General features: G+C 37.9%; 1 protein-coding gene across 1 annotated transcript in view; it reads left to right on the top strand.

Annotated features, from left to right (window-relative positions):
- The first annotated feature begins 21842 nt into the window (after positions 1 to 21842).
- The window catches only part of ITGA1 (integrin subunit alpha 1), a 158049-nt gene continuing 153723 nt past the window's right edge, over positions 21843 to 26168 (top strand). The window contains exon 1 of the mRNA XM_015535080.2: positions 21843 to 21992. Coding sequence (XP_015390566.2) covers positions 21932 to 21992 — 61 coding nt within the window. The 5' untranslated portion in view covers positions 21843 to 21931. The remainder of the gene's footprint in view (positions 21993 to 26168) is intronic.

Here is a 26168-nt window from a genome sequence, read left to right as displayed (position 1 = left end):
CAATGAAAGCTTCTTTGGTCTCTTTCATCACAATGTTCCATCTGAAGGAAGTAAAAACAATGTTTCAAAGTTTGATCAAACCTATCAGCTTTTTGCTGGCAAATACTTATTTCATTATCCTATTCCCTTTTTTTTTTAAATTTATTTATTTAAATTCAAGTTAGTTAACATACAGTGTGGTATTGGTTTCAGGAGTAGAACCCAGTGATTCATCACTTACATATAACACCCGGTGTTCATCTCAACAAGTGCCCTCCTTAATGCCCGTCACCCATTTAGCCCATCCCCCCCACCCATCTCCCCTCTAGTTTTACTTAATATAACACACTGTAATTCCATGCATGTTGCTGCAAATGGCAAGATTTTACAATGGAATATTACTCAGTGATCAAAAAAGCATGAAATCTTATCATTCTCCTGTTCTTAAAACATTGCTAAAAATTTCACACAGTCTTCAGAGGGAGTCAGGTGGCCACAGATGATCTGACTTAGAATATTTCTTTCCAACCTCTAGTTCCTCTTATTTCCCACAGCAGTTAAGGACCAGTTTCTTGCATGCTGCAATTCTTATTTGCCACAATATGTCACCTACCTACCTCACCCAAAATAGAAGCAACAGACAAAAGTGATACCTCATATACCAATAATTTCCTATAACCCACACAAAACCATTGACCAAATCTTAAGCAACTTAAATTAAACAAATATTAATACAGCTTTGCCCACAATCCCAATTTGATTCATGACTGAAGTGACAGCAAAAACACTATTTTAAAACAAGCCCAACTGTGGGGCACCTGGATGGCTCAGTCAGTTAAGCATCTGACTCTTGATTTCAGCTCAGATCATGATCTCACAGTTCATGGGTTCAGGCCCCACGTTGGGGTCTTCACTGACAGTGTGGAGCCTGCTTGGGATCCTCTCTCTCTCCCACTCTCTCTGCCCCTCCCCGACTTGTGCATGCTCTCTCTCATTTCTCTCTCTCAAATACATAAATATTAAAAAAAAAAACAAAATATTAAACCAGCTCAGCTGTATATTGCTATGTGTGATCTAGAAATTCTGATCCCTGTATTTTCTCTGGCTCATGACATGGGCCTTCTCCACATCTGTGTTATAATGTAGAAATGTATCTTCTATGTTGCATCCTTAACTTAATCTTTTACTACTTTTCCTGTCTCTAGATTAAAACAAAATGTTTAATTTTCATCTTGTGAGTATTTTTACTATTTTATCTTTTGGTGTTTGCTATCGCTTGGGTTCTCCTGACCACTGGGCCCAGCTCAGGGGCATAGTTTATAATTCTGCTAATGCACAGTCACTTCTATTTAGAAGATGACTTGGGAATGGACTTTAAGATTCTAAAGAGCAGGGGCGCCTGGGTGGCTCGGTCGGTTAAGCGTCCGACTTCGGCTCAGGTCATGATCTCACGGTCCGTGGGTTTGAGCCCCGCGTCGGGCTCTGTGCTGACAGCTCAGAGCCTGGAGCCTGTTTCAGATTCTGTGTCTCCCTCTCTCTGTGACCCTCCCCCGCTCATGCTCTGTCTCTCTCTGTCTCAAAATAAATAAATAAATAAATAAATAAATAAACGTTAAAAAAAAAAAGATTCTAAAGAGCAAAGATGAGGCAAATGTAGATTTGACTTGTCTGTTTTCAAGATATCTCAAATCTGCAGGGTTCCTAGGCTGACAGGAAGTAACCTCATTTATCACCTCAAAGGCTTTATCAGCCATACAACAGATACCTGACCGGTTTCCTGATAGTGTTTAGACATTGATTCCACATATAAAGTATAATCCTTATTCATTAATTATGAACTTTCTGTGCCTTATTAAATGAGACTATTCTCATATATGGGACTCCAGGAAATGCAAGTAATTTGGTTACAAAATCAGTTTGTTCAGTTATATCCTGAGAGAAGGAAGACCATTTTTATTGTACCTATACAAATAACTATATATATGGCAGAGAGAGGGGGAGAGAGAAAAGAGTAAAATAACTTCTTTCTGAATTCTGAAAGTCAGTGAGAGCAAGAAGGCATTTAAAGAACATTCTACTAAATTAATGATTAAAGAATATTAAGAATAAAGAGAAAGGATCTTCAACCTAGGGTATATCTTTCTTCATCATTTACAAATGGGTTTCTCAGATCTCAGCTTTTTGTGTCGGCTTAGAAGTTTAAGCTTCTGAGAAGTTTTCACCAAACTCCTGGACTGGGTTAAGTGTGCATCATGTATGTCTTATTGCACGGCTTACCCCTGATTAGGTCCATTAGAACACTGGTTTTAATAACAAAAGTCACTTAGGTGACTAATGGAAAAGGATGTGTATTTCATTTCACGCAATAAAATGTCATATTAAAATTGATCGTGTCAGTATATATTCAAGGGTGTGAAAATATGTTCATAAGGAAAAGTAGATCATACAGTGAAATTACATAAGGAAAAATAGATTATAAGAATATGGTATGCATAGCATGATCATAGTTTTATAAATATCTGCATATGCACATGTACATCAGAATCAGTTTTAAGGGTTCTAAACGTTACCAACAGGTTATCACTTAATGGCAAGACTATGTATTATTTTATTTTTATTATTGCCTAATTTGTGTGGTTATTTACTTACTGTCTAATTTTTATAATAATATGTATTTATTTTTTAATTTGCATAGATTTCTTTTTTCATGAGGGACACAATAAAGGTTATTAAACAGTCCCTGAAAAAATATTGGTGATTTAAACAACAAAACATGATACATTCAATAACAGCACATAAAGCTGCTTTACTACCTGTCACTCTGGATGTAGCACAGTTTTATAATGGATTATCACAAGATTTTTGTTTTCTGCTCAGCATAATGCAATGTCTTTCCCTTTCCTCTTCCTTCTAGGGAAGGCTAGATTAAAGGTAATTATCATAAACAGACATTTTAAATTGAACCAACACATTATCAAAATTAATAAATGAATTCCACATTCCATTTCTAAAGGCCAGACATGTTTTGGGTTTTTTTTCTGGACACTTCACATTAGTGTTTTGAATTCTGTCTGGCATGACGCTGCACTCTTGAGCACAACCCAGCTTCACCCAGTTAATTTTTCTGCAACTTCAGTTTATATACCACAAACAAGAAATTGGAAATGAGTCAGTTCATGGATTTTCTTACTTGAGTCTCAGGCATTCCATTTAATGACCAAATTTGTTTACACATTTTTATTTTTATTTTTTTACAGTTACAGAGAGCCATTTAGACTCGACTCTGAGATTAAAAAACAAAACAAAACAAAACAAAACAAAATGCTTCCTAATATGCTTGGGGCTCCACATTTAGACTAGTACAAAAGATAGAGAAGTCACAGTTTGAAAGAAAAACTGGTATTTTCATATCAGTACTAATACTTCCCCCTGCCTCCGCCCAAAAAAAGAGCGTCAGGATGTAGATAACTAAATTGTTACTATTCTTGTGGTTTAAAGATTGTTTAACTCTTAGATACACATACCTAATGTGATCTTTTAAAGTTACTTTTTTATAATGTAGAATTCTGAATTCTGATTCTAAATAAAATGTTGTTACTAAACATGTATACAAATGACTTGAATCTCTAAGCAGTCCCTTCCTATCCCTACACAAATAGCCCATGCTACTCAGTCAGGGCATCCTTTTGCTAATCCTCTACATCTCTAGGCCCAGTGGGTAGACACATGGGAAATAAAAGGGAATTGCTGTTTAATTTTCTCGATGTTCTCAAGTTCTCCTTCTTTCTACAGCCTCAATGTATTCATGCCATGCATGGTTCATTCTTTATATCCAACTCTGCAAATAACCCCCATTCAATGCAACTTACTCCTGGATGTATTTTTCCAATACCAGTTTTGTCCCATGTCTGCACACACTGACCAGTCTCTTGACCAAAGGTGTGTATATTCATGCAGTAATGAGTAAGGAAAATTTTGTGGCACAAGAAGATTTTGTTTAAGTTTTCTTTTATCTTTGCTTCTCATATAAACTTACATGATACCTATGTGAACTTCACAAAGTTGTCTTCATTCAAAAGACACATTAGGGGCGCCTGGGTGGCTCAGTCGGTTAAGCGGCCGACTTCGGCTCAGGTCATGATCTCGCGGTCCGTGAGTTCGAGCCCCGCGTCGGGCTCTGTGCTGACAGCTCAGAGCCTGGAGCCTGTTTCAGATTCTGTGTCTCCCTCTCTCTGACCCTCCCCCGTTCATGCTCTGTCTCTCTCTGTCTCAAAAATAAATAAACATAAAAAAAAAAAGACACATTAAATGTCATTTTCTCAGGTCTGTTCTGTCAATGAAAGTAGCCACCAGCCACTGTATTATAATTATCTGTGTAATATTTATTCCTATGTGACATGTTTTCTCACTTATATATTTATTGCTTATTGTTTATCTCCTTCCAACAAATGATAAGCTTCCTGAATGCGGGGACTGTATCTCTTTTATTTACTTCCTAAAAATTACTTGGGTTATATTAGGTGCTCAAAAAATTCTGAAAATTAAATGAATGGATGAATGAATGAATGAATGAATATGTGTACAAGCCTTCCTACCTGAGAGCAGCAGTCATTGAATAGAATAGTATTCAATGAATATAGCACATAAAGTTAAATAATCTTCAATCTGTAATCAAACTTGCTCTACAATTGTGGACTCAGTCAAAAAAAAAAAACCAAAAAAACAGGAAGATAGATATGATTAATCACTTTTAGTAACTTATGGTCCAAAAAACAAAACTCCATCATAACATGGAATACAGCAGACATACCCATAAACAGCATATAAAATATTGGTACCAAATATAAAATTCAATAAAATAACAGCAAAATGTGACTTTGGTAAACTATTAGGTTAAAATGTATTATTGTACTCCCAATAAGTCATCAGCACCCTGAAGAATGTCCACTAATAACTGACAGTTCATTCTAGCGGAACTTGTTAGGAGGCACTGGTTAAACGAAGAAGGATCATGGGTCTGAATTCTGATTCATAGAAGGTAACTAACTATGCACCTATAGACTATGAATACAGAATTTTTTTTAAATAAAATTATCCTTGGCATATATGAAATATTAATCTCCATGCCTGAATAGTTTATAAAAAAAAACCCTTAATTTTATTATTTGACATAAATAAAGTATATCTATTAAAAGCTATTTGATTTCCTGTAAATGTAGCTCTATAGAGTGATCTAAATAATAAGCAATGCACTTGGTAACTGCCAGTTTAGTGTCACACTACATTTCAACAAAAGCCATTATATCCTGTGTGACAGGAAAATGGGTGGAGGACCTTGTAAATCAAACTTCCAGAAATCCTTGTTTACAAGGCTGACTTTTTGTGTTAATGTGTGGCTGTCCAAAATTTTTTCAGGAGGTCATAACTTTTTTCTAGAAAAGTTATCTTTATAAAACACATTGATAAGTCTTTCCATTTTTATATAACAAAAAATCTAAAACACATACACACTTAGCACATACACACATAGCATAAAAGACTTATTCAATTAAAGGTTCTATACTAGAGAAAAAAATTGATATTAAGTGACAAATATTTTTATGGTGGCTTATAATGCTTTTCATATAGTACGTGCTTCATAAATATTTATTAAACCACTAAGTCAAGAAATTAAAGCACAAGCTTCCCATATACTCTGCTAAATTCTGAAGACTTCTTGTAAGTTCCTGAATAATAAATATTTTTTAACAGATGTGGCAGATCCCACTGATAGGCAGATTTAAAGGATTTGTTGAGATATATAATCAGTTTAAAATTATAGTTGCAAGCTAAATTTAAACAAAGACACCCTTCTACCACCAGCTTCTCTCTGTCACCAGAAGACTTCTGCCCCGACCCTCTGACTTGCTCTGTGTTCTTCTATTGGTAATGTAGCTTTTTATTAGCCTCATCAAAAGCACAGATCTGTATTCTCCTTGCCTACCCCCAGATTTTGCACAATTGAATCAATAGCCTCAGATAACTATTCTTGCATGTGAACATTTCATAACTCCACTTGTTCAGATGCTTAAAAAACGTACTCATTGTTTTCTCCATTATCTTATGTTATGAGATAGCAGGTTGTGAGGCCGTTAGGTAGCACTGATCTCTCTCACTTCCCTTGATTTGTCTGCTAACCAACCAGATCTCCTGCAACATGTCCCCACTCTTAGTCTCTATTTCCCCCAATCCTGTCCCTACTCTAGCACTTAAAAGAAGGTGTCACAGTTTGTGTTGATAAATGAACCAATAAAAATCTAAATTTAAAGACAAGAAACTTTCTGCAGAGATTCTGTGATCCTTCCCTGTGTATATCTTCAACAGACAAGATTATTTTTGGTACACTAATCCATCAAGTAGCAAAATCTCAAGGGAGGTTCATTCAATAGCAGAACAATCTAATATCCTTATTTCCTTTATTTCTAAGTTTCAAATTTTCTCTTGAAGCATTCTCTTATTGTATTTTCCTCTCCAACTTTTTCATTATATTTTTGACATAAGGGGAAGACTACAGAAGGACATTTTGTAGTAATAGCAATCATAGCACTGGTCATAATTGTCTTCATATTTTGAAACTATTTAATTCTTCTAGAGTCTCAATAGATTAATGGTGTCATTCAGTAGAATGTATCAGTTAATTCCTTGTGTTGGCCACAATATTCTCCCTGACCTCCTAAAGAAGTGAATTTAAAAAACCTTTAAACATGGGAAAATAAGATTCATTAATAATGTTTAATTGTCTTCATATTATTTCATGTTTACATGATACCAAACAGATGCATTTTAAGGGTGATTCCAGTGCCTTTTGGCAAGAAGTTTTCTTTCCTAAAATGAGAACCAGAGCTGCACAGAAATGTAATACAGGAAAGTTGATTTCAAATATATTTTTTTCACCATATTGAAGAGTGTATATGGTCTGAACTTCAGTGTTAAACAAGACTGAATATTGAATTTGGTTTCAAAACATTTTTATTTTATAGAAATATAATATTTCAGAGTTTTAGACAAGGGCCTTCTGGTCTATACACTTTCATCCAAGTGTAATATGCTTACTGGTGCTTTGAGCACAACCAGAGTCCCTGGGAACCTCTGAGGAACTATCAGTCTCAAGGTATGGCCAATATGATCATCAAAGTCCTGATCTAAATGAAGTTGCCTGAAAGAGCTGTAGCACATCAGAGCAAATCAAACTCTGTATAAGAACCCCCCAGTAACTCTACTTCAGGATCATGGCTCTGACTTTGAATCATCCTCATAAATTAAGTCTGGGACATGGGAAGCCTGAAATTAGGGAGACCTATTAGAAAATTCATCACCCCAAAGCACCACCACCAATAATTTGGAGCCTAGGGCTTGAGAGCAGGGGGAGAGGGAGGCCTTGCTTGCTTTTGTCAGGTGGCCCCATAGATAATGCATTGTCCCAGCCTTTGGGGAAGAAATTCTCACTTAAGTAAGAACACAAAGATGTGAGAGGTCAACTCACCTAGCAAGTTAGGCAGCCAGACTAAGAGAATGACACACTGAAGATGGGGGTTTGGTATTCTCCATTTGCTACCCACCCCCATCCATTCTTTGCCCTTTTCCACTTTGCTGTGTGTCCCAGGGGAGACTGACCCCTATGGATGGCACTAACCATGTCCCCTTGTCTTCTGGAGGATTGGCCTCAGGCAGGATGTTGGAGAGAGCAGAAGGGACAAGCTAGATGTTTCCTGGTGCCCTTCCTGGCTCCTTCTCACCCTAGGTTCTATCCACATACCTACTCCACACCACAGGCTGCCTCCTTCTACAAGGACAGCTTTTATTGGACACCCACTCCCTTCCAAGACTTTTGGAAATGCCATCTCCTAGTTATGCCATCTCTTTCCTTTATACCTAGAGGCCTAGGGGTGGGAATAGTTCCTGACCCCACATGCCTTGCTGGTTCCCCTAGCCCTAACTACATGTCTGTAAACAGCCCCTCTAGTGAACTGTGTTCAAACTCCCAGCTGGCTATAGCTTCTGTTATCTGCTGGGTCATGGCTGACAGAGTGGGAGATAAATACACACATATATACAGACAGACAGACATATATTTTTGTATGTGACCAGAGAGGCCTCATTCCTAGTGAGGGACCCTTGATTTCTATAGATATGAACCAGACTGCAGAAACCTTCCCTTAAAGGAGGTAAGAAATGGAATTAAGGGAAAGGAAAGGAGAGAGAGTCAATTTCTTTTTTGCTTTAGTACAATTTTTTTAGTTACTGATATTCGATGTGTATTTAAATAACAAATAGATCCTACTTCAAATAAGGTAAAGTTAGACATGTTTTCTCATCAAAGAAATTTTAATTCTCAAATCACTTATATCTTTAAGGTCTAAACTAAGATTTATTAATTTAGAAAATTGAGACCAAAAGCAAACTAAAATAAATTCTCTTCCAAATCAAAGTTAGTAGCCTGCCCAAAATAGGACTATTTAAAAGCTGTGTACCTATTTAGATTAAAAAAAAATTGCTCTGGTGCGTCAACCACCTGTGTTACCTAAAAGAATAATACCTATTCCACACAGGCATCAACTTGTGACAGCATTATAAAATTAATGAAACAACCTGATCAAGTATTTAGGAAACATTAGCATGTTTAAAAAATCACAGAAATGTTTGTTGAAACTCTTCTTTATCACTATTGCTTTCAAGGTTTATCATTTCAAGGTTTATTTATTTTCTAACTGAATATGTTCCATAGTTTGCTTTATTTTATAAAAAGCTTTTTGAGATAAATAATCAGTTCCCACATTATCAGTAAGGGCCGAAAAACATCATCACTGCTGCTATTGTCATTTCTTGCGGTTTTTAAATGCCACTTTTCATTCCAAAAGCTTATAACATGATGTGCACAATGAACAGGAAACAGATGTGTCCTAGAGATTTATTCAAATATTTTGTGTGTATTTACTGCAAACAGACAAGAATCAAAATACCAGTTTAACATAAAGTAAATTCTCTAAAAAATTCTTTTTAAAATGTTCCCAGATTGTGGATACACAGCTTTATTTTAAAAATAAAAAACAAAACCTCCAGGGTCAGGTTTAAGTTTTGGCAATTCCATTTATTGTATGGCTCTGGATTTCTGAAAACTAAAGTAAATTATAGATGCCTACCCAGCCTTCCTAATGGGGACATTGTGAAAACAAATTACAATAATAAATTGAACAATTCTCAATAACAATTTAGCTAACATGTAAGATCTTTTCTGTGAATGGTTATGATGGATCCTTAAATTGAGAAAGAGATTAAAGTTTTAAAACCAATGGCGAATGATGATAATATGGCTCAGATGCTTATAAGGCTATAATGTAAAGTCAATAAAGGAAGCAAAAGGATAAAATATTGCAAAGAGCCACATATAACTAAGTAGTTGAGCATTCTTAACCTTAGCTAGTGTTTCTGCATAGACCAGTGTCCTATTGTGAAGGATTTTCTAGAATGTATGTATGTGTGTGTGTGTGTATGTGTGTGTTTATGTGTGTGCTTACGTGTACATTCACAGTCGTGCATGTGTTTTAAATGTTGGGCTATAACTAGACTTGCTTAATTTACTGACTTGATTAGTTTTTGACTGAAGAACAGTGAAAACAGTAAAAAAAAAAAAAGGCTTCCTTTTTTTAAAAACCATTGTAAGAAATCCCTTAAAACCCCTGTAGAATAGAGTCAGTTCAAGTCTCTTCTATTTCAAGTCTCTTCTAATTCATTTTGAATTCCATCTTATGTTTTATAAATAAGAGTTGGAATAATTTTTAAAATAAGCAACAGGAGTTCATTAGAGATCACTGGAAGTTGCTTACTTGTTGGGATTTTATTTCCAGTATTTCTTCCTGTTTTCAATTTTAGGACATCTAACTTTATTAGAAGAGTTATGAGCATGGATTCAATGACAGGGCTGAGAGCAAACGGAGAGAGAATCTCTGTAATGCTCATCTTCCCCATGGTCTCATGTTGATATCTAGAGATCTTCCCCACTGAATAAATATACTCTGCACTCTGTTTTCTCTTCTACTTCATGCAAATGCCTTAACACTTTGCAAAAAACAGAGATAATCTTGGTGAATTTTATATTGCTTAACACATTGTTCTCATTAGTAGACATTATTGAATCAGTACTTCAACAAATAGTAAACCAGCTACTAACATTTAAACAGTATTTATTTTGAAGAAGCTGGCAGTTTGTTTTTTCTGTTTGTAACCATTGTCAACATTGTACTTTGTGTTGCTTTCTAGAACTCTGACATGTAACAAGTTGAGAATTGAGAAAGAACATATTATTTTTCATTTGTCCCGCATCTACACGCATTGTCAAAAAATTGCTGCAGAATATTTGAGACTACAATTTACAATCAAGATATTCTACTGTAAAATCTCTATACACTACCCGAAAGCATAACAAGCAATGATTGTGAGTCACTGATTATTCCTTATACTCCAAAGTAGATACATAGACTAATCGATTTTTACCAAAAGTTAAAGATGAAACTACTCTTCATTAATTCTACTTCTGTGCATGTAGACTAGGCTTCTTGATCTCAACTTATCTCCTGTTGTTTATCAGCACGGTATTGTTTTTTAAATAATACCTTTATTACAATAACATAAAATTCACCCTTTTAAAGTATACAATTCTAGTGGCTTCTAATATATTCACAGAGTTGTGCAACCATCAATACTATCTAGTTTTAGAATGTTTCAGCACCCTAAAAAAAAAATCTCCTTAGGTTAGCAGTCATTTCTGATTCTTCTGTCCCTCCAGGTCCTGGCAACTACTAATCTACTTTCTTTCTTTATGTATTTGTCTATTCCAGACATCTCAATATAAACGGAATCACACACAACATGTGGCCTTTTGTGATTCTCTCAACTGGAGTGTTCTTGAGATTCATTCATGTTGAATCATGTGTTAGTAGTTTATTCCTTTTTATGGCTGAATAATATCCCCATGTATGGATATATCACATTTTATTTATCCATTTATCAATTGGTGGGCATTTGAGTTGTTTCCACTGTTTAATTATTATGACACTGCTACTGTGAACATTTATGTACAGGTTTTTGTGTGAATATATGTTTTCCGTTATCTTGGGTACACACACACACACACACACACACACACACACACACACTGAGGAGTAGCATTGTTGAATCATAAGGGAACTCTATGTTTAACTTCTTTTTTTTATTAAAATTTTTTTTACATTTATTTATTTTTGAGAGGCAGAGTGAGACAAAATGAGAGGGGAGGAGATGGCAGAGAGAGAGGAGACACAGGATTGGAAGCAGGCTCTAGGCTCCGAGCTGTCAGCACAGAGCCCCACGCGGGGCTTGAACCCACTGACCGTGAGATCATGACCTGAGCTGAAGTCAGACATTCAACGACTGAGCCACTCAGGCACCCCTCTGTGTTTAACTTCTTTGAGGAAATTCCTATTTTCCAAACTGACTGCACTATTTTACAGGCCATGAGAGTGTTAATTTTTCCATGTCCTTGCTAACACTTGTTACTGTCATAGTCATCTTGGTGGGTGTAAGATAGTATCTTACTTGTGTTTTCCAGTAACTAATGTTTAGCATCGTTTCATGTGCTTATTGATTATGTTAATCTCTTCTTTATATAAATGTGTATTTATAGACTTTGTCTATTTTTTAATTGGGTTATTTCTTGTGTTTTTTTTTTTTTATTGTTGAGCTGTAAGAGTTCTTTATATACTCTGGGTACTAGATCTTTATCAGATTTATGATTGATAAATATTTTCTCCTATCTTGTAGGTTGTCTTCTTATATTCTTGATAGTGTCATTTGAAGCACAAAAGTTTTAAAACTTAATAAGATCCAGTTTATCTATTTTTTTTTCTTTTATTACTTGTGCTATTGGTGTTATATCTAAGAAACCATCACTTAACTCAAGGTCATAAAGATTTACTGCTATATTTCTACTGTATGTTTTACAGTTTTAGCTTGTACATTTAAGCTTCTGATCTCTTTTAAGTTAATTTCTATATGATGTAAGGAAACTTCCCTCATTATTCCATTACTGCCTTTGTTATTGTTGTTAAAGATATTTTATACCATACCATGGTAATTCCCTTGTGTTTCCTTTTACTTTTTTTTTTTTAATTATTTTCTTCAGTTTCCCTGATGATTACAATTAGCATCTTCACAGGAAGCCTGGGTGGCTCACAGTTCATGGGATCAAGCCCTGAGCCCAGCATTGAGGGCTTTTCCCTGACAGCCAGGAGCATGCTTGGAATTGTCTCTCTCTGCCCCTGCCTTACTGGCTTATGAGCATGCTCTCTCCTCACTCAAAATAAACAAACTTAAAAAATAATAATAAAAATAAATTAGCATCTTAAAACAATCTAGTTGAAATCAATTTCAGTAGTATACAAAACTTTGCTCCAATATATTCCCACTTCCTCCGGTCTTTTGTGCTGCTATTGTTATACAAATTCCATCTTATTAATTACAAACCCATCAGTATAGTTTTATAATTATTGCTCTCACATAATTATCTTTTGAAAATGATAAAAGAAAGGAGGCGCACCTGAGTGCCTAAGTCCCTTGAGCATCCAACTTCGGCTCTTGTCATGATCTCACAGTTCTGGGTTCGAGCTCCACATCAGACTCTGTGCCGGCAGCTCAGAGCCTAGAGCCTGCTTCAGATTCTGTGTCTTCCCCTCTCTCTCTCTTCCCCTCCCCCACTTGTGCTCTGTCTCGTTCTTTCAAAAATAAATAAACATTAAAAAAATTGTAATGTGTTTATATTTTCTTTCGCAGTTACATACGTAATTATCCTTACTGGTGTTCTTTATTGCTTCATGTAAATTTGAGTTCCTGTCTAGTATCTTTTCATTTCAGAATGAAGGACTCCTTTAGTATATCTTGTAGGGTAGCTCTGCTAGCAATGACTTGTCTCAGTATTTCTGTAAGTGAGAATATCTAAATTTCTCTTTCGTTTTTGAATGATAGTCTTGCTGGGTATGGTTAATAGTCTCTTTTCTTTCAGTAATTAGAATATGTCATCCTACTCCATTTTGGTCTTCACCATTTCTGAAGAGAAGTCAGCAGTACATATTATTGAGAATCCTTTGTACATGATGTGTACTTTTCTCTTCCCGCTTTCATTATGCTTTCTCTTTGGCTTTTGACAGTTTGACTATGATGAGTCAAGGTGTGGCACTCTTTGGATTTGTCCTACTTTGGGTTATTAAGCTTCTTGGATATGAATATTAATAGTTTTCACCAAATTTGGAACGGTTCCAAACATTATTTCCACAAATATACTTTTTGGGCCCTTTTCTCTCTCTTCTCTAGGGTTTTCATCATGCATATATGTTGGTACACTAGATGGTGTCCCATAGGTCTCTGAACCTCTTATTTATCTTTCTCAAAGAATTTGCTGTTTTTTGAAATTTAGCTATCTTTCTCAACTTAAAAAAAAATTCTTGCAACTCTTTAATTTCATAATTTTGAAAAAGTTGGTTTTGACCATTTTTGCCAATGTTCTCATGACTTATATGGGGGAGTGGATATTTGGAGGTGCAGTACTTCATAATTCCACAAATGTTTCTCCTATTGACAATGATGTTGTGTTCATAGGTAGTCACATGTGGATTGACTCAGGCCATCCCCAGACGAGCACAATAGCTGGCTATGGTTGGTGGTCCTGGTATGGATGATATATTCTGCTTACTCAACAGCAACTAGGTCCATGGATAATAGAGAGGCACTGAATAGGCTCCTGTGCAGCTGCTAAAGTGCTGCTTTAAATATGGACTGGGCCATGTCTGAATGCTTTCCACCCTTATCTTTTTAGTAGCTCTAAGTCCAGTTTCTCCATCTCAGGATCCACCAGTTTCTCTCCATTCTTATATCCTGTATGACTCTTTTTGCACCCATGGAATTCAACAACTTTCTATAGTTCCTGTGAAAATGAAAACTCATCCTTTTGGTCATATATTCTTCCATTTTTCTTTTCTTCTCAGCAGGAATTAAATTAAATTTTAAAAAAAAGTAGTCTCAGGGGATGGGGGTAGAGGAGAGGGAAACACTGAATTATATCTTTATATATTGAGATCTTGAGAGAGAAATGTATTCTCATAAAAATAGTTTTCCTTTTTTATATTTCTTATTTTTGTGACTGAAATTCTTCCCTGCAATATAAATATGTAATTGTTTACTTATTATTATCATTTTTATTAACCTTACTGATACACTAATATTCCAATTACTTGTCCCATTATTTTTTTAAGTTTATTTATTTGAGAGAGAGCAGGGGTGGGGCAGAGAAAGAGAGAAAGAGAGAATCCCAAGAGGCTCCATGCTATCAGTGCAGAGCCTGATGTGGGACTTGATCCCACGAACTGTGAGATGATGACCTGAGCTGAAATCAAGAGTCAGAGCCACTCAGATGCTCCATCCAATTACTTTTTATGGCTCAGATAAATAGGAGGTACTTTAAACTCTTCTCTTGTTTCCCTTATAGCACTTCTGAGCCCACATAAAAGAAAAACTCAAGCAGATCCTGGTATTTATGGTCTTTGTTTTTGAGTTTTCCGAGACTTCTGGTTCAAACCTTGTTCCACAATGCTTCCATCTTCATTGCCTGCTCACACTTAGCTTTTCATTCTTGCTTTACCCTGGCAGCTTTAGTGGGCTTTTGACTACCAGTCTCTGGCTGTATCTTCTTGGCTGCCTACATTTTCCTTTCCTGGAGAGGAATCACCTAATTATGGCTCTCTTTCATGACAAGCCCCAGGATCTCCTTTTTCAATGCAGGGCCTTTAATACTTTTTTTTCTCTAAGTTTTTTTTCATCTATTTTAAGAGAGATAGAGACAGTGTGGGGTGGGGGGTGGGGGCAGAGAGAGAAGAAGAGAGAGAGAGAATCCCAAGCAGCCTCCACACTACCAGCACAGAACCCAGTACAAAGGCTCAAACCCACAAAGCCTCGAGGTCATGACCTAAGCCAAAACCAAGAGTTGAACACTTAACCAACTGAGTCATCCAAGTGCCCAGTGCAGGGCCTTTAAAATCAGTCTTCAACCCACAGAACAAAGACTTGGATGATTATGAGTTCATGGCTGCCTTCACCCCAACTTTGGGACCAAAAAGCTTAAAATGTCCAATATTGGCAGTGTATCTTTAATGTTTACATATCTACTATATGGTGTCCATTTGGAGTATCTAAAAGTTCTTCAGGCATCATGATAGTGGTTTCATTTTCATCTTCTTCAAATTTTAGAAGGACCAAAGATTATTCTTCTAGACTATTTTTAGTCTTTGGTCAGAGACAAATGTCAAAACTTCCACCTTTGTTTTAGTAGTACATATGATCATATTTATTGATAATAAATAATGATAAATTTCCTTAAATAAGGCACTGCATAAAATTCAGGGAATAGAAATTTCACAGTATGCCTTATGGCTTTGATATATTTCATTTCCTGCACTATAAAAACTAGAGTAAATTATGCCACTTCAGAAAACATATGAGAGGAAAAAGTTAAAACAGAGTAAAAAACATGGTTGAATGTGTCAGTCAGAACTATGAAAATATTCTATGCTTATAAGAAGTCCAAACACCTTGGCATCCTTCTAAGATCCTTTCATATCTGGTCACAACTTCACTTGCCTTTCCTAAATTTTATTCTATTCTACTCATCCATTTCATGCTACCTCTGCCTAGAACGCCCACTATCCTTTTCCTCCACCTGTGAAACCCCCTCCCCATTTCCTGCAAGGCCACATTTCAGGACCACCATCTCTATGAAACCCTGTCTTCTTCTTCCTGTTGACTTTATGCTCTATTCAAGGCCTCAACAGACACAATTAGGAAGATCATTCTATGCATATCTCTGGGTATCTTGTGAATGTTCTTGAGGATTGGACCAAGCATTTCAACATCTCTGAATCCTGAGAGCCCTAGAAGACTTCCTACTGCACAGAAGTCATACCATAATGTTTCAATGTTTGAATAAATGAATTACATGGGGCAGAAGCTGCAGGCAATAAAAATGAGTGATTGACTCTCTTCGTATAGACTATGGTCTAGTAGAGCAGATGAAAAATAGCCACCTGATTTAAAAAACAAGCTATTTAAGTGTTATAATTTCAGAGCCAAATAATGGACTCCTTTTCTCTTGATGTATTTATTTTTTACTAGATACAAAAGAGTATTTTCTCATGTGTATATTTAGTGACCCAGTCATATTACAAGAAATATCAATCTACTTGGTTTTGACTACTAACTAATATTCTATTTATTTCAGTTCTGAGATTTTTAGAGCCCACCTACCTGATTTAACTCTTTAGATATTGGTGCAGGGAAAGTAATTAAATCAACCAAATAATCCCAGAATTGCCTAATAGTTTAAAAAGTAATTAACTCACATTGCAAATTAAGAAATCCAGCTATGAAGCTAAAATATTACTGTTCATCAGTAATGGTTATTGTGAGTCAGAGTGCCATGAATTAAATATTCTTGCCAGGGCTCCACCCTGACACCCCCTCCCCCAGGGCAGCCATCGTGTGTCACTCACGTTGAAGTCTGCCAATAAGTTTTAGGGAAATTTCCTACAGTGTTAAGAACTGCCCTTCACCAGGATTCTAAAGTCCTTTTTTTTTTTTTTTTTTCCTAAGTACCAGTTGCCCAAATGTCTTTGGACCAAGTTTCTGGCATAGACTTGTTCAGGAAATAGGGTGGGAGGAACACCTATTTTATATTTTAAGTGAAAAAACATTCACACTAGAACATTATGCAATAACCAAAAAAAAAGAAAAAGTTTGGTTGGTGGTGAAGTTTAAGCTCCCCATCATTGTGACTTTGTTTTGGTCACAGAAGAAGCAATCATGGGTTCTCAAGTTGAAGTAACAACAACTAATATGGTAATTTCACTGGACTGTTTAATTTAACAGGCTTAAGATGAAATACGGCAATGTTATAATTGAGACCAAAACTGCTTGTTTTCTGTTCCTAGTTACAAGTGAAAGAAATTAATGGACAGCAGATTTTCAGTAGAAAAACAAGTGTTCTACCGATTTTTGCCTCTGCAGAACGTAGTGCTGGAGTCCAGTACACAACAGGAACTTAAAACTTATTCAACTAAATAAACTAAGCTCCCCATGTGAGTTAGCATCACTGTCTTGGAAAGCAACTCCCTGAATACATACATAGTAAAATTTTTAAAGTCTGAATCTTTATGAAATCTTTGTAAAAACAGAAGCAGCTCTAGATAATACCACCTACCCTTGACACACCTCTGAGGTGGAAAGGAGGGAAGAAAGTACAATTTGATGCTACTCTAAAATGTATGTATGTATGTATTTATTTTTAAATGTTTGTTTATTTTTGAGAGGGAGAGAAAGCCTGTGAGCAGGGAAGGGGCAGAGAGAGAGGGGACAGAGGATCTGAAAAGGGCTTTGCACTGACAGCAGAGAGCATGATGCGGGGTTTGAACTCAGGAACTGTGAGATCATGACCTGAGCCACAGTCGGAAGCTTAACCAACTGGGCCACCCAGGTGCCCCGATGCTAAAATGTATTTTAAACCTCATATTTAACTTTTTAAAAATGTAATTTTATATTTTTCTTATAAAAATCTGTTATTTTAACATAAAACAACTTAAAAAGCATTTATGATTGAATAAAAATTGACACTGCTCTTCTATCTGGGTGGGAGTACCTTATTTATCCTGTGGCTTTGAGAACCCATGATCTAACTACCAAAGAACACTGACCTATATCAGAAGCAGAACTCTAGACCCTCTCCTATTTCCAACTCCTTAGTGAAATATTCTTTTCTTGTTTTAAAAAATCCCCTTGACACATAGCTAATTTGAAAAGCAAATCCTTGTTAATATCATAATGGGCTTTAATTTCTTAATGTATACCCATTTTATAGGGATATGTTCAAGATAATTCCCTAATACAAAGTAAGTATTTCAGGTAAACATTCCAGAAATAATGATAAGAGTTGATAGAGGTGATTTTGGCCAAACACTAACCTTCCCTTTTGATGCCTAGCAAATGGTATCATTTCCTTAGGACCCGTCCCACACAGGCCCTGCCCTGTGTTCCCATTGTCTAATTCTAATTCTCCTACAACTGGGAAGAAGAAGAATGATTCATTTCTATTTACTGTAATCCAGGCATTTTTGCTAAATGTTTCATGGGCTCATCTCATATAATCCTCATAACATTCTTCAGAGAAAAGCAGTATTTTATCCCCATTTTATGTTTGAGAAAACTGAGGCTCACAGAAACTACATAACTTTTCCTAGATCACACAGCTACCACATGGTGGTTCTTGGGCATGAATCTAGGGAGTTTAACTCAAGAACCTTCTTACTCCAGTAATTATACTTAATATATTAGATTACCTCTAAGGAGAATACTTTTGTATCAAGTATAAGTTTTTTTTTTTTGAGATACTAACCAGTAATCCCAATTACTTTGCCTCATTTCATAGACTCTGTGTTCTAAATTCTTAATCAGTTCAGTCTCTAACCTCTCAGGGTATTTCTAATTTTCACCCATACTTCCAAATTGTCACAGGGATCTAATCATATTAGATCTCATTTAAAAGAGAAGAGTATATTGTACAAAGTCTAGAGCTTAGCATTTGCTGTCAAGTGACCCCATGTAATGACTAGTTTGTGACCCTAGTTTTTATCTTCTCTAAGCCTCAGTTTACTCAATAACATGTCTTCCTGTCAAGATAAAATTAGTTAAGAAAATAGCTTGCCTGAAATTGATTTGTGTTAAGATTTATTGAAGTTCAGAAAATGAGCACTGAATCTAAATTTAATTCTCCAGCAATAACTACTTTCTCAGTCTCTATATTTGCATTGATGTGAAATGAGGAAGATTAATAAGTATTGTCATAAGATTCCTAACACATATGGAAGTAAACTAACCACAGGACTGGTAGTGCTGGTTATCACCATTAATTTGTAAGTCTTAGAGACGATTTTCAAAAATTTAAATTCAAGGGGTGCCTGGGTGGTTCAATCAGTTAAGCATCTGACTCTTAGTTTTGGTTTAGGTCATGATCTCATGGTTTTGTGAGTTCAAGCCCGCATGGGGCTATGTGCAGACAGTGAAGAACCTGCTTGGGATTCTCTCTCTCCCTCTCTCTCTGCCCCTCCCCCATTCATGCTGCCTCTGTCTCTCTCAAAAATAAATAAACTTTATAAAAAATTTTTAATTCAAAGTATTTGTTAACCCCCAAAGAAAGTTAAAGTTCCCAATAATTATAACCTTGATCATACAAGCATGTTTTAACCCTACTTTATTTCAATAAGATAGAATTTTATAATTTCTCTTTTTATTTCTTTCTAATTCAATAATATTATAATTTTCAGGGTGCCTGGTAGCTCAGTCGGATAGGTGTGTGACTTTGGTTCAGGTCATGATCTCAGGGTTCCTGGGTTCGAGCCCTGCATCCGACTCTGTGCTGACAGCTCAGAGACCGGAGCCTGCTTCGGATTCTGTGTTCCTCTCTCTCTGCCCCTCCCCTACCTGTGCTCTCTCCCTCTCTCTCTTTCAAAAATGAATAAAAAAATCATTTAAAAATAATATTGTAATTTTCTAGAGCTCCAAATGTGTATATGTCTATACACATATATATATGTGTGTATATACATATGTTTACATATATATACACACACATTGTTTATGAAAACAGAACAATTTGAAGAGGTATTTTGGGGAAAGTATGTATCATGATTTTTAAATGTCTAAACATTAATCACTTATCAGTTTTTTATCGGTTAATCAGTTAAGCAGTATTTACTGATTATTGTGCAAATCTTCACGGGCCACACTGAGGCAGAAGACGTAACTAAGACTATAGACAGGGAGATGAAATGTAGAGATTACTTGGCAAGGCTTTCCCAGGAAAAGGAGGCAGGTTGATGATACCAGTTAATGAAGATAGGCTGGAAAGCCCAACTGGGATACGAGAACACTGAATATAGGCAATGGAGCCTCAGTAATGTCTGATGAGTTTGAACTGTGATCCAACATGAGATTTTCTCCAGAGACTTATTTGTGCAATAAATAAATATTTTGAAAATAGGACTAAGAAATGAAAATATGAAAGTTGGAAACAGGGAAAAGCAGTATTTTTAACATATTCAACTAAGTAATCATTTCATATAAATAAATTAGAGAAAAATTCCTTAGCTGATGGGTCACGTTACTGACATTTGATGGCTTTCATCATCTCAGGGCTGACCATCTTTTTGATCTTCATTAAATTTCTTTATTGTCTTTTCCAACTGTTAGTCCCTGTCATCCTGTTCGGTGGCACTCTATGCAATCATCCCTGTGGCTTCTCCCTTCCCTTCTCTCGGGTTACCTATACTGTCACCTGTATTGTGTCCTAGGCAGAGTCCTCCTTTGGGTGGCACTCTAGTCCTGCCTAGCCCTAGTCCTGCTAGAGAGAGATACTCAATTGGTAGCTGCTTTGAATGGAATGGAATGGATTCCAGGCACCAGGTGTAAACACAAATCCACTCATCCACTCCTTCCCTTTCTTTGAAATTCTCAAAACCATTAAGACAGAGCTGCTTTAAAAAAAAAAAAAAAAAAAAAAGCAAGTGAAGCTAACATGTGGATGTGGCTCTTAACAGGGAGGCTGTACAACTCACAGGATAAGCAAGGGAATCATTGCAAATTCTTAAGTGCTTTTTCTGGCCTGGGTCTCCCAGGGTGGGGTAACATTCTCCAGCGTTTTGACCGGTCAACTTAACTTCCCAATTTTTAGTTCCCTGGAGTAGAGGGAGGGGGAGAGGATGGAGTAACATGAACATGATTTAATGCACTCCTAGTTATAAAAGTCTTCAGCAAGAAGAAATAAAACAGTCCCCAGGTTCTTTATTAGGTTCAGTTCCCGGTGTACAAACATTCTCATTCAACTTAAACAAAATAGCCCACACACATACCGTTTCTGAAGAGACTGTCTTCCTCCCTTCTTTAACCTCCCTCTTCCCTCTTGCATTTCTGTTTCTTTTCTTTTTTCTCCCATTCTTGTTTCCTTCTCCTTTTCTCCAACTTATCAGTCTTCCCAAAGAAAAGTTTATCTGCAACCACCGTTTAACCACGATCAAACGAAGCAAACCCTCCATAAGCGAAAGCAAAACCCTTTCAGTGGGGGCGTGCGGGAGTAGACGCCCCCTCCCCTCCCACATCCACACGCTTAGTGCCAGACCACAGCACGGCGAAGTTCAAGTGTCCGCAGGAAGCGAGGTGGGGAGACCAGACCTGCTCACTCTCTCAGAGACCGTCGAATTCCTTCTGCGCAATCGGGCCCCAGGGAAGCAGCCTCCCCTTAAGGGCCGAGAAGCCCGGGCACGTTGAAAGTACTCTCCCCGAGCAGACCCAGGGGAGAAGTTAGGGGTGTGAAGGCGGGGCCACTGCACTGGCGACTCCCTCCGAAGGTCCAGCCCTCGCCCGCCTTCCTGCCACCGTAGGGAGTTAGCCGGAGAGCGGCATCACCCTCTCAATGAAAGGCAGATATCCCTTTAAGGTTTGCTTTGTAGCTGGTGGACTTTAGCCTAAACACGAACCCGCGAAGCTGGCTTTATTTGTCCATGTCTCGGACAGAGCCTGGGAGACTGCCAGTGGGATTTCAGAAACCCAGCACGCGAAGGGGCGGGCGATGGGGCAGTAAGTCTGGGATATGAGGAGCGTGGAGAGGACTCAGAGGCATTCGTCCAAAACACAGGAAATTCACTCTTCGGCTTCTGCGCGCCGCGACTGGCCGGGGCCGGACGCAGACCTGCGGCGGTAGAGTGGCCCTGAGCGCGCGGCTCCGTTCCCAGCCCCGCCGAGTCCTGCCCGCCGATCCAGCGCGTCCCCGGGCTCTGCGGGCTCTCGGGCCATGGCCCCCCGACGCCAAGCCAGCCCAGGGCTGGCTGTCGCCCGCTGCTGGCTCCTCACCGGTGAGCGACCCTGCTTGTCTCTGGGCATCTGCGCGCGGGGCTCCGGGCTTGTTGTGGTTGTTGGGTAGAGGGAGACGGAGAGCTCTGGCCCCGAGGGGTGGATGGAGCGCTGGTCCAGTTTGGGGCGCTCAGGTAGTCTGGGCAGGTCTGAGTACAGAAAGGAGTTTCTGCGTTTCGTTCTCGTTACTCGTTTTGATGTGTTTCAAAACCTTCCCCCTCGGTGGTAGCAGGGAGACAGCGCTGAAAACTTGACAAGGTAGATGCGACTCTACAGACTTGTTTTGACAGTTTACACTGTATTTTAGGACTTTACTGAATGGCCTTTCCCCTCCTCACCCCGCTCCTCGGGAGGGGAGAAACTAGAGGGCGCCTGATTTATATGCAAAGTTCCTACCCTCAGGTTACACAAGGGTGGGCATTTTTGCATTTTGTTGCTGTCAAGGATGAGGAGGAACTTTTTGAAATGGAGAAAGGGATAGAGAGCCTTTACTCTGTAACTGTCACAGAGCAGACCATTTTTTAATGCAAAGTATAGTATTGTTACGTGTGTATAAAAGGTATTTTTCATGAGGACTTAAAAAAAACACTGGAAATACAAAGTTATATCCGATTCAGAAAAATGTTGAATCATATCATTCCTAAGATTTTCCAAATGATTAACCCACAGTCAGATCTTTTTTTACCAGTTACTGACTGAGGGGAGAAGTTGTAGTGGTGAAAACTGGAAGATACATTGTGTGAAAGAAAGTGACCTGATTAATGGTTTGGTTAATGGTTGGGTTTAGCATATCATCAATATTCAATGTTCAGTGTCTTTTTTGCTGGCATGCTTCTGAGTACTAGTTAATTCAGCATTTTGCCATTAAAAACGGGAATTATCTGGCCAGTTTACCCTGATTTGGATGTTCAAGCCTGGTTACCTCTTATGAAGATCTCTGAGAAATGGATTATTAGTAAGCAAAACTTTTTACATAGTGAGGTGGCATTAAGAGAGTTAATTATGAGCTACGGACTTTTCATCCAAACATTTTCTACTACTCAGGAAGTGTCCAGTAATCCAAACAGTAGAGACTTCTGAACAGCTTTACAGCCAGTGAATGGTTTAACTTATCAGCTACTGTCACTGCCCTTTACACTTATTTGACCTATGTGATGTGTCTCCAGCTCAAACTTTTTAGAGGTTGTTTGCCTTTTGTTGTTGTGCCAAATCTGAAGTTGTCTGACTATTCAAGTTGTACCTTTTTCAACTTACCAAAAAGGCAGTCAGTAGTGCAGAAAGGATCAAATGAAGTTTGCATATCCCCCCGCCCCCCCCCCTCAAAAAAAAAAGAATGAGGGCCCTGGGTGGCTCAGTAGGTTAAGCAGCTGACTCTTGATTTCAACTCAGGTCATGATCCATGATCTCACTGTTTGTGAGTTTCAGCCCTGTTCTCAGCCTCTGCACCTGGAGCCTGCTTGGGATTTTTCTTTCTCCCTTGCTCTCTCTGCCCCTCCCCTGCTCATATCTCCTCTCTCTCTCTCTCTCTCTCTCTCTCAAAATAAATAAACTTTAAAATGAAACTTTAAAAATAATAGAGGTCAAAAAGTTATGATTTCATATACTGAAGATCTTTTAGGTTTAACTGCTTTATTTACCCATGCCTAAAACAGTCACAAGTTGCACTCTGTGGGTTTTCTGCAATTATTGGTAAGGCATATTAAGGCAGAAAGGGACTTAAAGAAGAATAACATATAGATATTTCTAAAATTTTTTTTAAAGTTTATTTATTTTTGACAGAGAGAGAGAGACAGAGCATGAGCAGGGGAGCGGCAGAGAGAGAGGGAGACACAGAATCCAAAGCAGGCTCTGGGCTCTGAGCTGTCAGCACAGAGCCCGACGTGGGGCTTGAACTCACAGACCAGAACGCAAGATCATGACCTGAGCCGAAGTCAGACGCTTAACTGACTGAGCCACCCAGGCGCCCCTAGGTATTTCTAAATTATAATACTTAAGTCCTTTTTGTGTATGTGTATATGTGCATGTACCTAAAATTCAATCATATTTAAATTAGAATTTATTGTGTCAGAATCAGTCAGTTCCTCGTATGTGCTATAATATGCCCATTTTACAAGGATCTGAAATTTGACTTCTTCCTCTCCTTTGCTGGTCTTCCAGTCAGTCATCATAGGGTCAGCTTTCCTGGAAACTTCTCGTCAGTTCCGAGTCCGCCCCTAACCTGGGGTCTCATCACCATCCCTACCAGTGCACACTCCTGTGGAGTGCTCTTGCTGCCGATCTGAACCCAACCTCTAATCTATCTTCCTAATAAGTAACTTTCATTATATCTTAGTCTTTAGTAAAATAAACAAACAAAAATACTTTGATGGCTCTTTATTGTCTTCAGATAAAATCCAAAATTCTCAACTGACCATTCAGGGTCTGCTCTAATCCAGCACCCTCTCTCTCCTACTACGCCCGTATTGGTTTCCTGTTTCTGTTGTAACAAATTGCCACAGATTGATTGGCTTAAAATAAGACAAATTTACTATCTTACAGTTCTGTAAGAAGTATCTCTAGGCTAAAATCAAGGTGCAGAGCTACATGTCTTCTGGAGGCTATCAGGGAAAATCCATTTCCTTGCCTTTTCCAGCTTCTAGAGGCCACCTGCATTCCTTAGCTTGTGGGTCCATCCTACATCTTCAAAGCCAGCAGTATAGCATCTTCAAATTTTTCTCTCTGACTGCTTCATCATCCATTTCTTTCTCTGACTCTGACCCTGTTGAGTCTTTCTTATAAAGATCCTTCTGATTACATTGGACCCACTTACATAATGCAGGATAATCTCCCTGTCTCGAGATCCTTAATTTAATCACACATGGCAAGTCCTTTGTGCCATATAAGGTAACATTCACAGGTTCTAGGGATTAGGACATGACATCTTTGGGAGACCATTATTCTGCCTGCCAAAACCCCAAAATGTACCCTTCCCATGATAGCCGATCACGTTTCCTTACTTTCTCCGTAATCCTCGCGCTCATTTTGATACTGTGGATATGATCTTGTTTTATGCATGTGGAAGAGAACTCCACCTTTCCCTCCACCACCCCCTGTTGAACCTGTGCTCAGCTTAGATCTCTGATCTTGAATCGCATGCTGTGAAATAATATGCCAGGTAGGCTACCTAAATGTGGGTTTGGAGGGCCTGGGGTGGCTTAGTGGGTTAAGCTTCCAACGTCAGCCTAAGTCATGATATCAAGGTTCAGGACTCTGTGCTGACAGCTCAGAGCCTGGAGCCTCCTTCTGATTCTGTGTCTCCCTCTGTCTCTGCTCCTTCCCCACTCATGCTCTGTCTCTCAAAAGTAAATAAGCATTAAAAATTTTATAAATGTAGGCTTATATCACCACAACAAACCACCACCATCCCAATAAACTTCCCGTTGGATTAAGAATTGTCTTGTATTAGCTTTTAACGATATTTTAAAATGATTTGTCAACAGATTATTATTTTATGTATGTCAAAGTCCCAGCAAAAACTAGTGACACATATAAAGGATTTAACTGAAGGAAGTTTAATAAAGGGACTGTTTACAGAGGCATTTAAAGGAACTGACAAAAGATGGTGGAGCACCTAAGGACAAACAATAATGAGAAGAAAGCATCTGAAGTAACAGTGGGAAGAAAAGCCATTACTAATCCTAGGCATGAAAAGGGAGCATTGTCAGGTTGACTGTGAACTCTAGCTATGGGAGAGGGACTGTTGGACAGGAGCTGGGACATAGGAAGAGGAATGCAGCTAGAGCCCAAACTGAAGCCCCACCAGGAGGGAGCAGGGGAAATGAATACCCCTTCTTTTCCTCCCACCCTCTCATTTCTTGCCCAGCCTCTCATTGGCCATATCCAAATGGCAGAATTAAACCTCCAGGGGAAAAAGATCAAGACATACAATAACAGAGAAAAACTGGCACAACTTAATGCTGAAAGGCACATATTTATTGAGAACATATTCGGTGTGAGGCCTTGTGCCAAAAACGTTGCATATATTATTTCATTTTAATCTGAGAAACAGGAAAAAATTCAGAACTATTATCCATATATTGGAGATGAAGAAACCAAAATGCTAAGAGATTAATTTGTGCAAAGTCACACAACTAGTAAAAGGCAAAGCCTGTGCTCAGCTTTGATCTCTGATCTCAGAT

The sequence above is a fragment of the Panthera tigris genome, chromosome A1 (genome assembly GCF_018350195.1).
Source record: "Panthera tigris isolate Pti1 chromosome A1, P.tigris_Pti1_mat1.1, whole genome shotgun sequence".
NCBI classification, from domain to species: Eukaryota; Metazoa; Chordata; class Mammalia; order Carnivora; family Felidae; genus Panthera; species Panthera tigris.
Note: the sequence above shows the minus strand (reverse complement) of the source record. Positions and strands in the feature narration are given on the sequence as shown.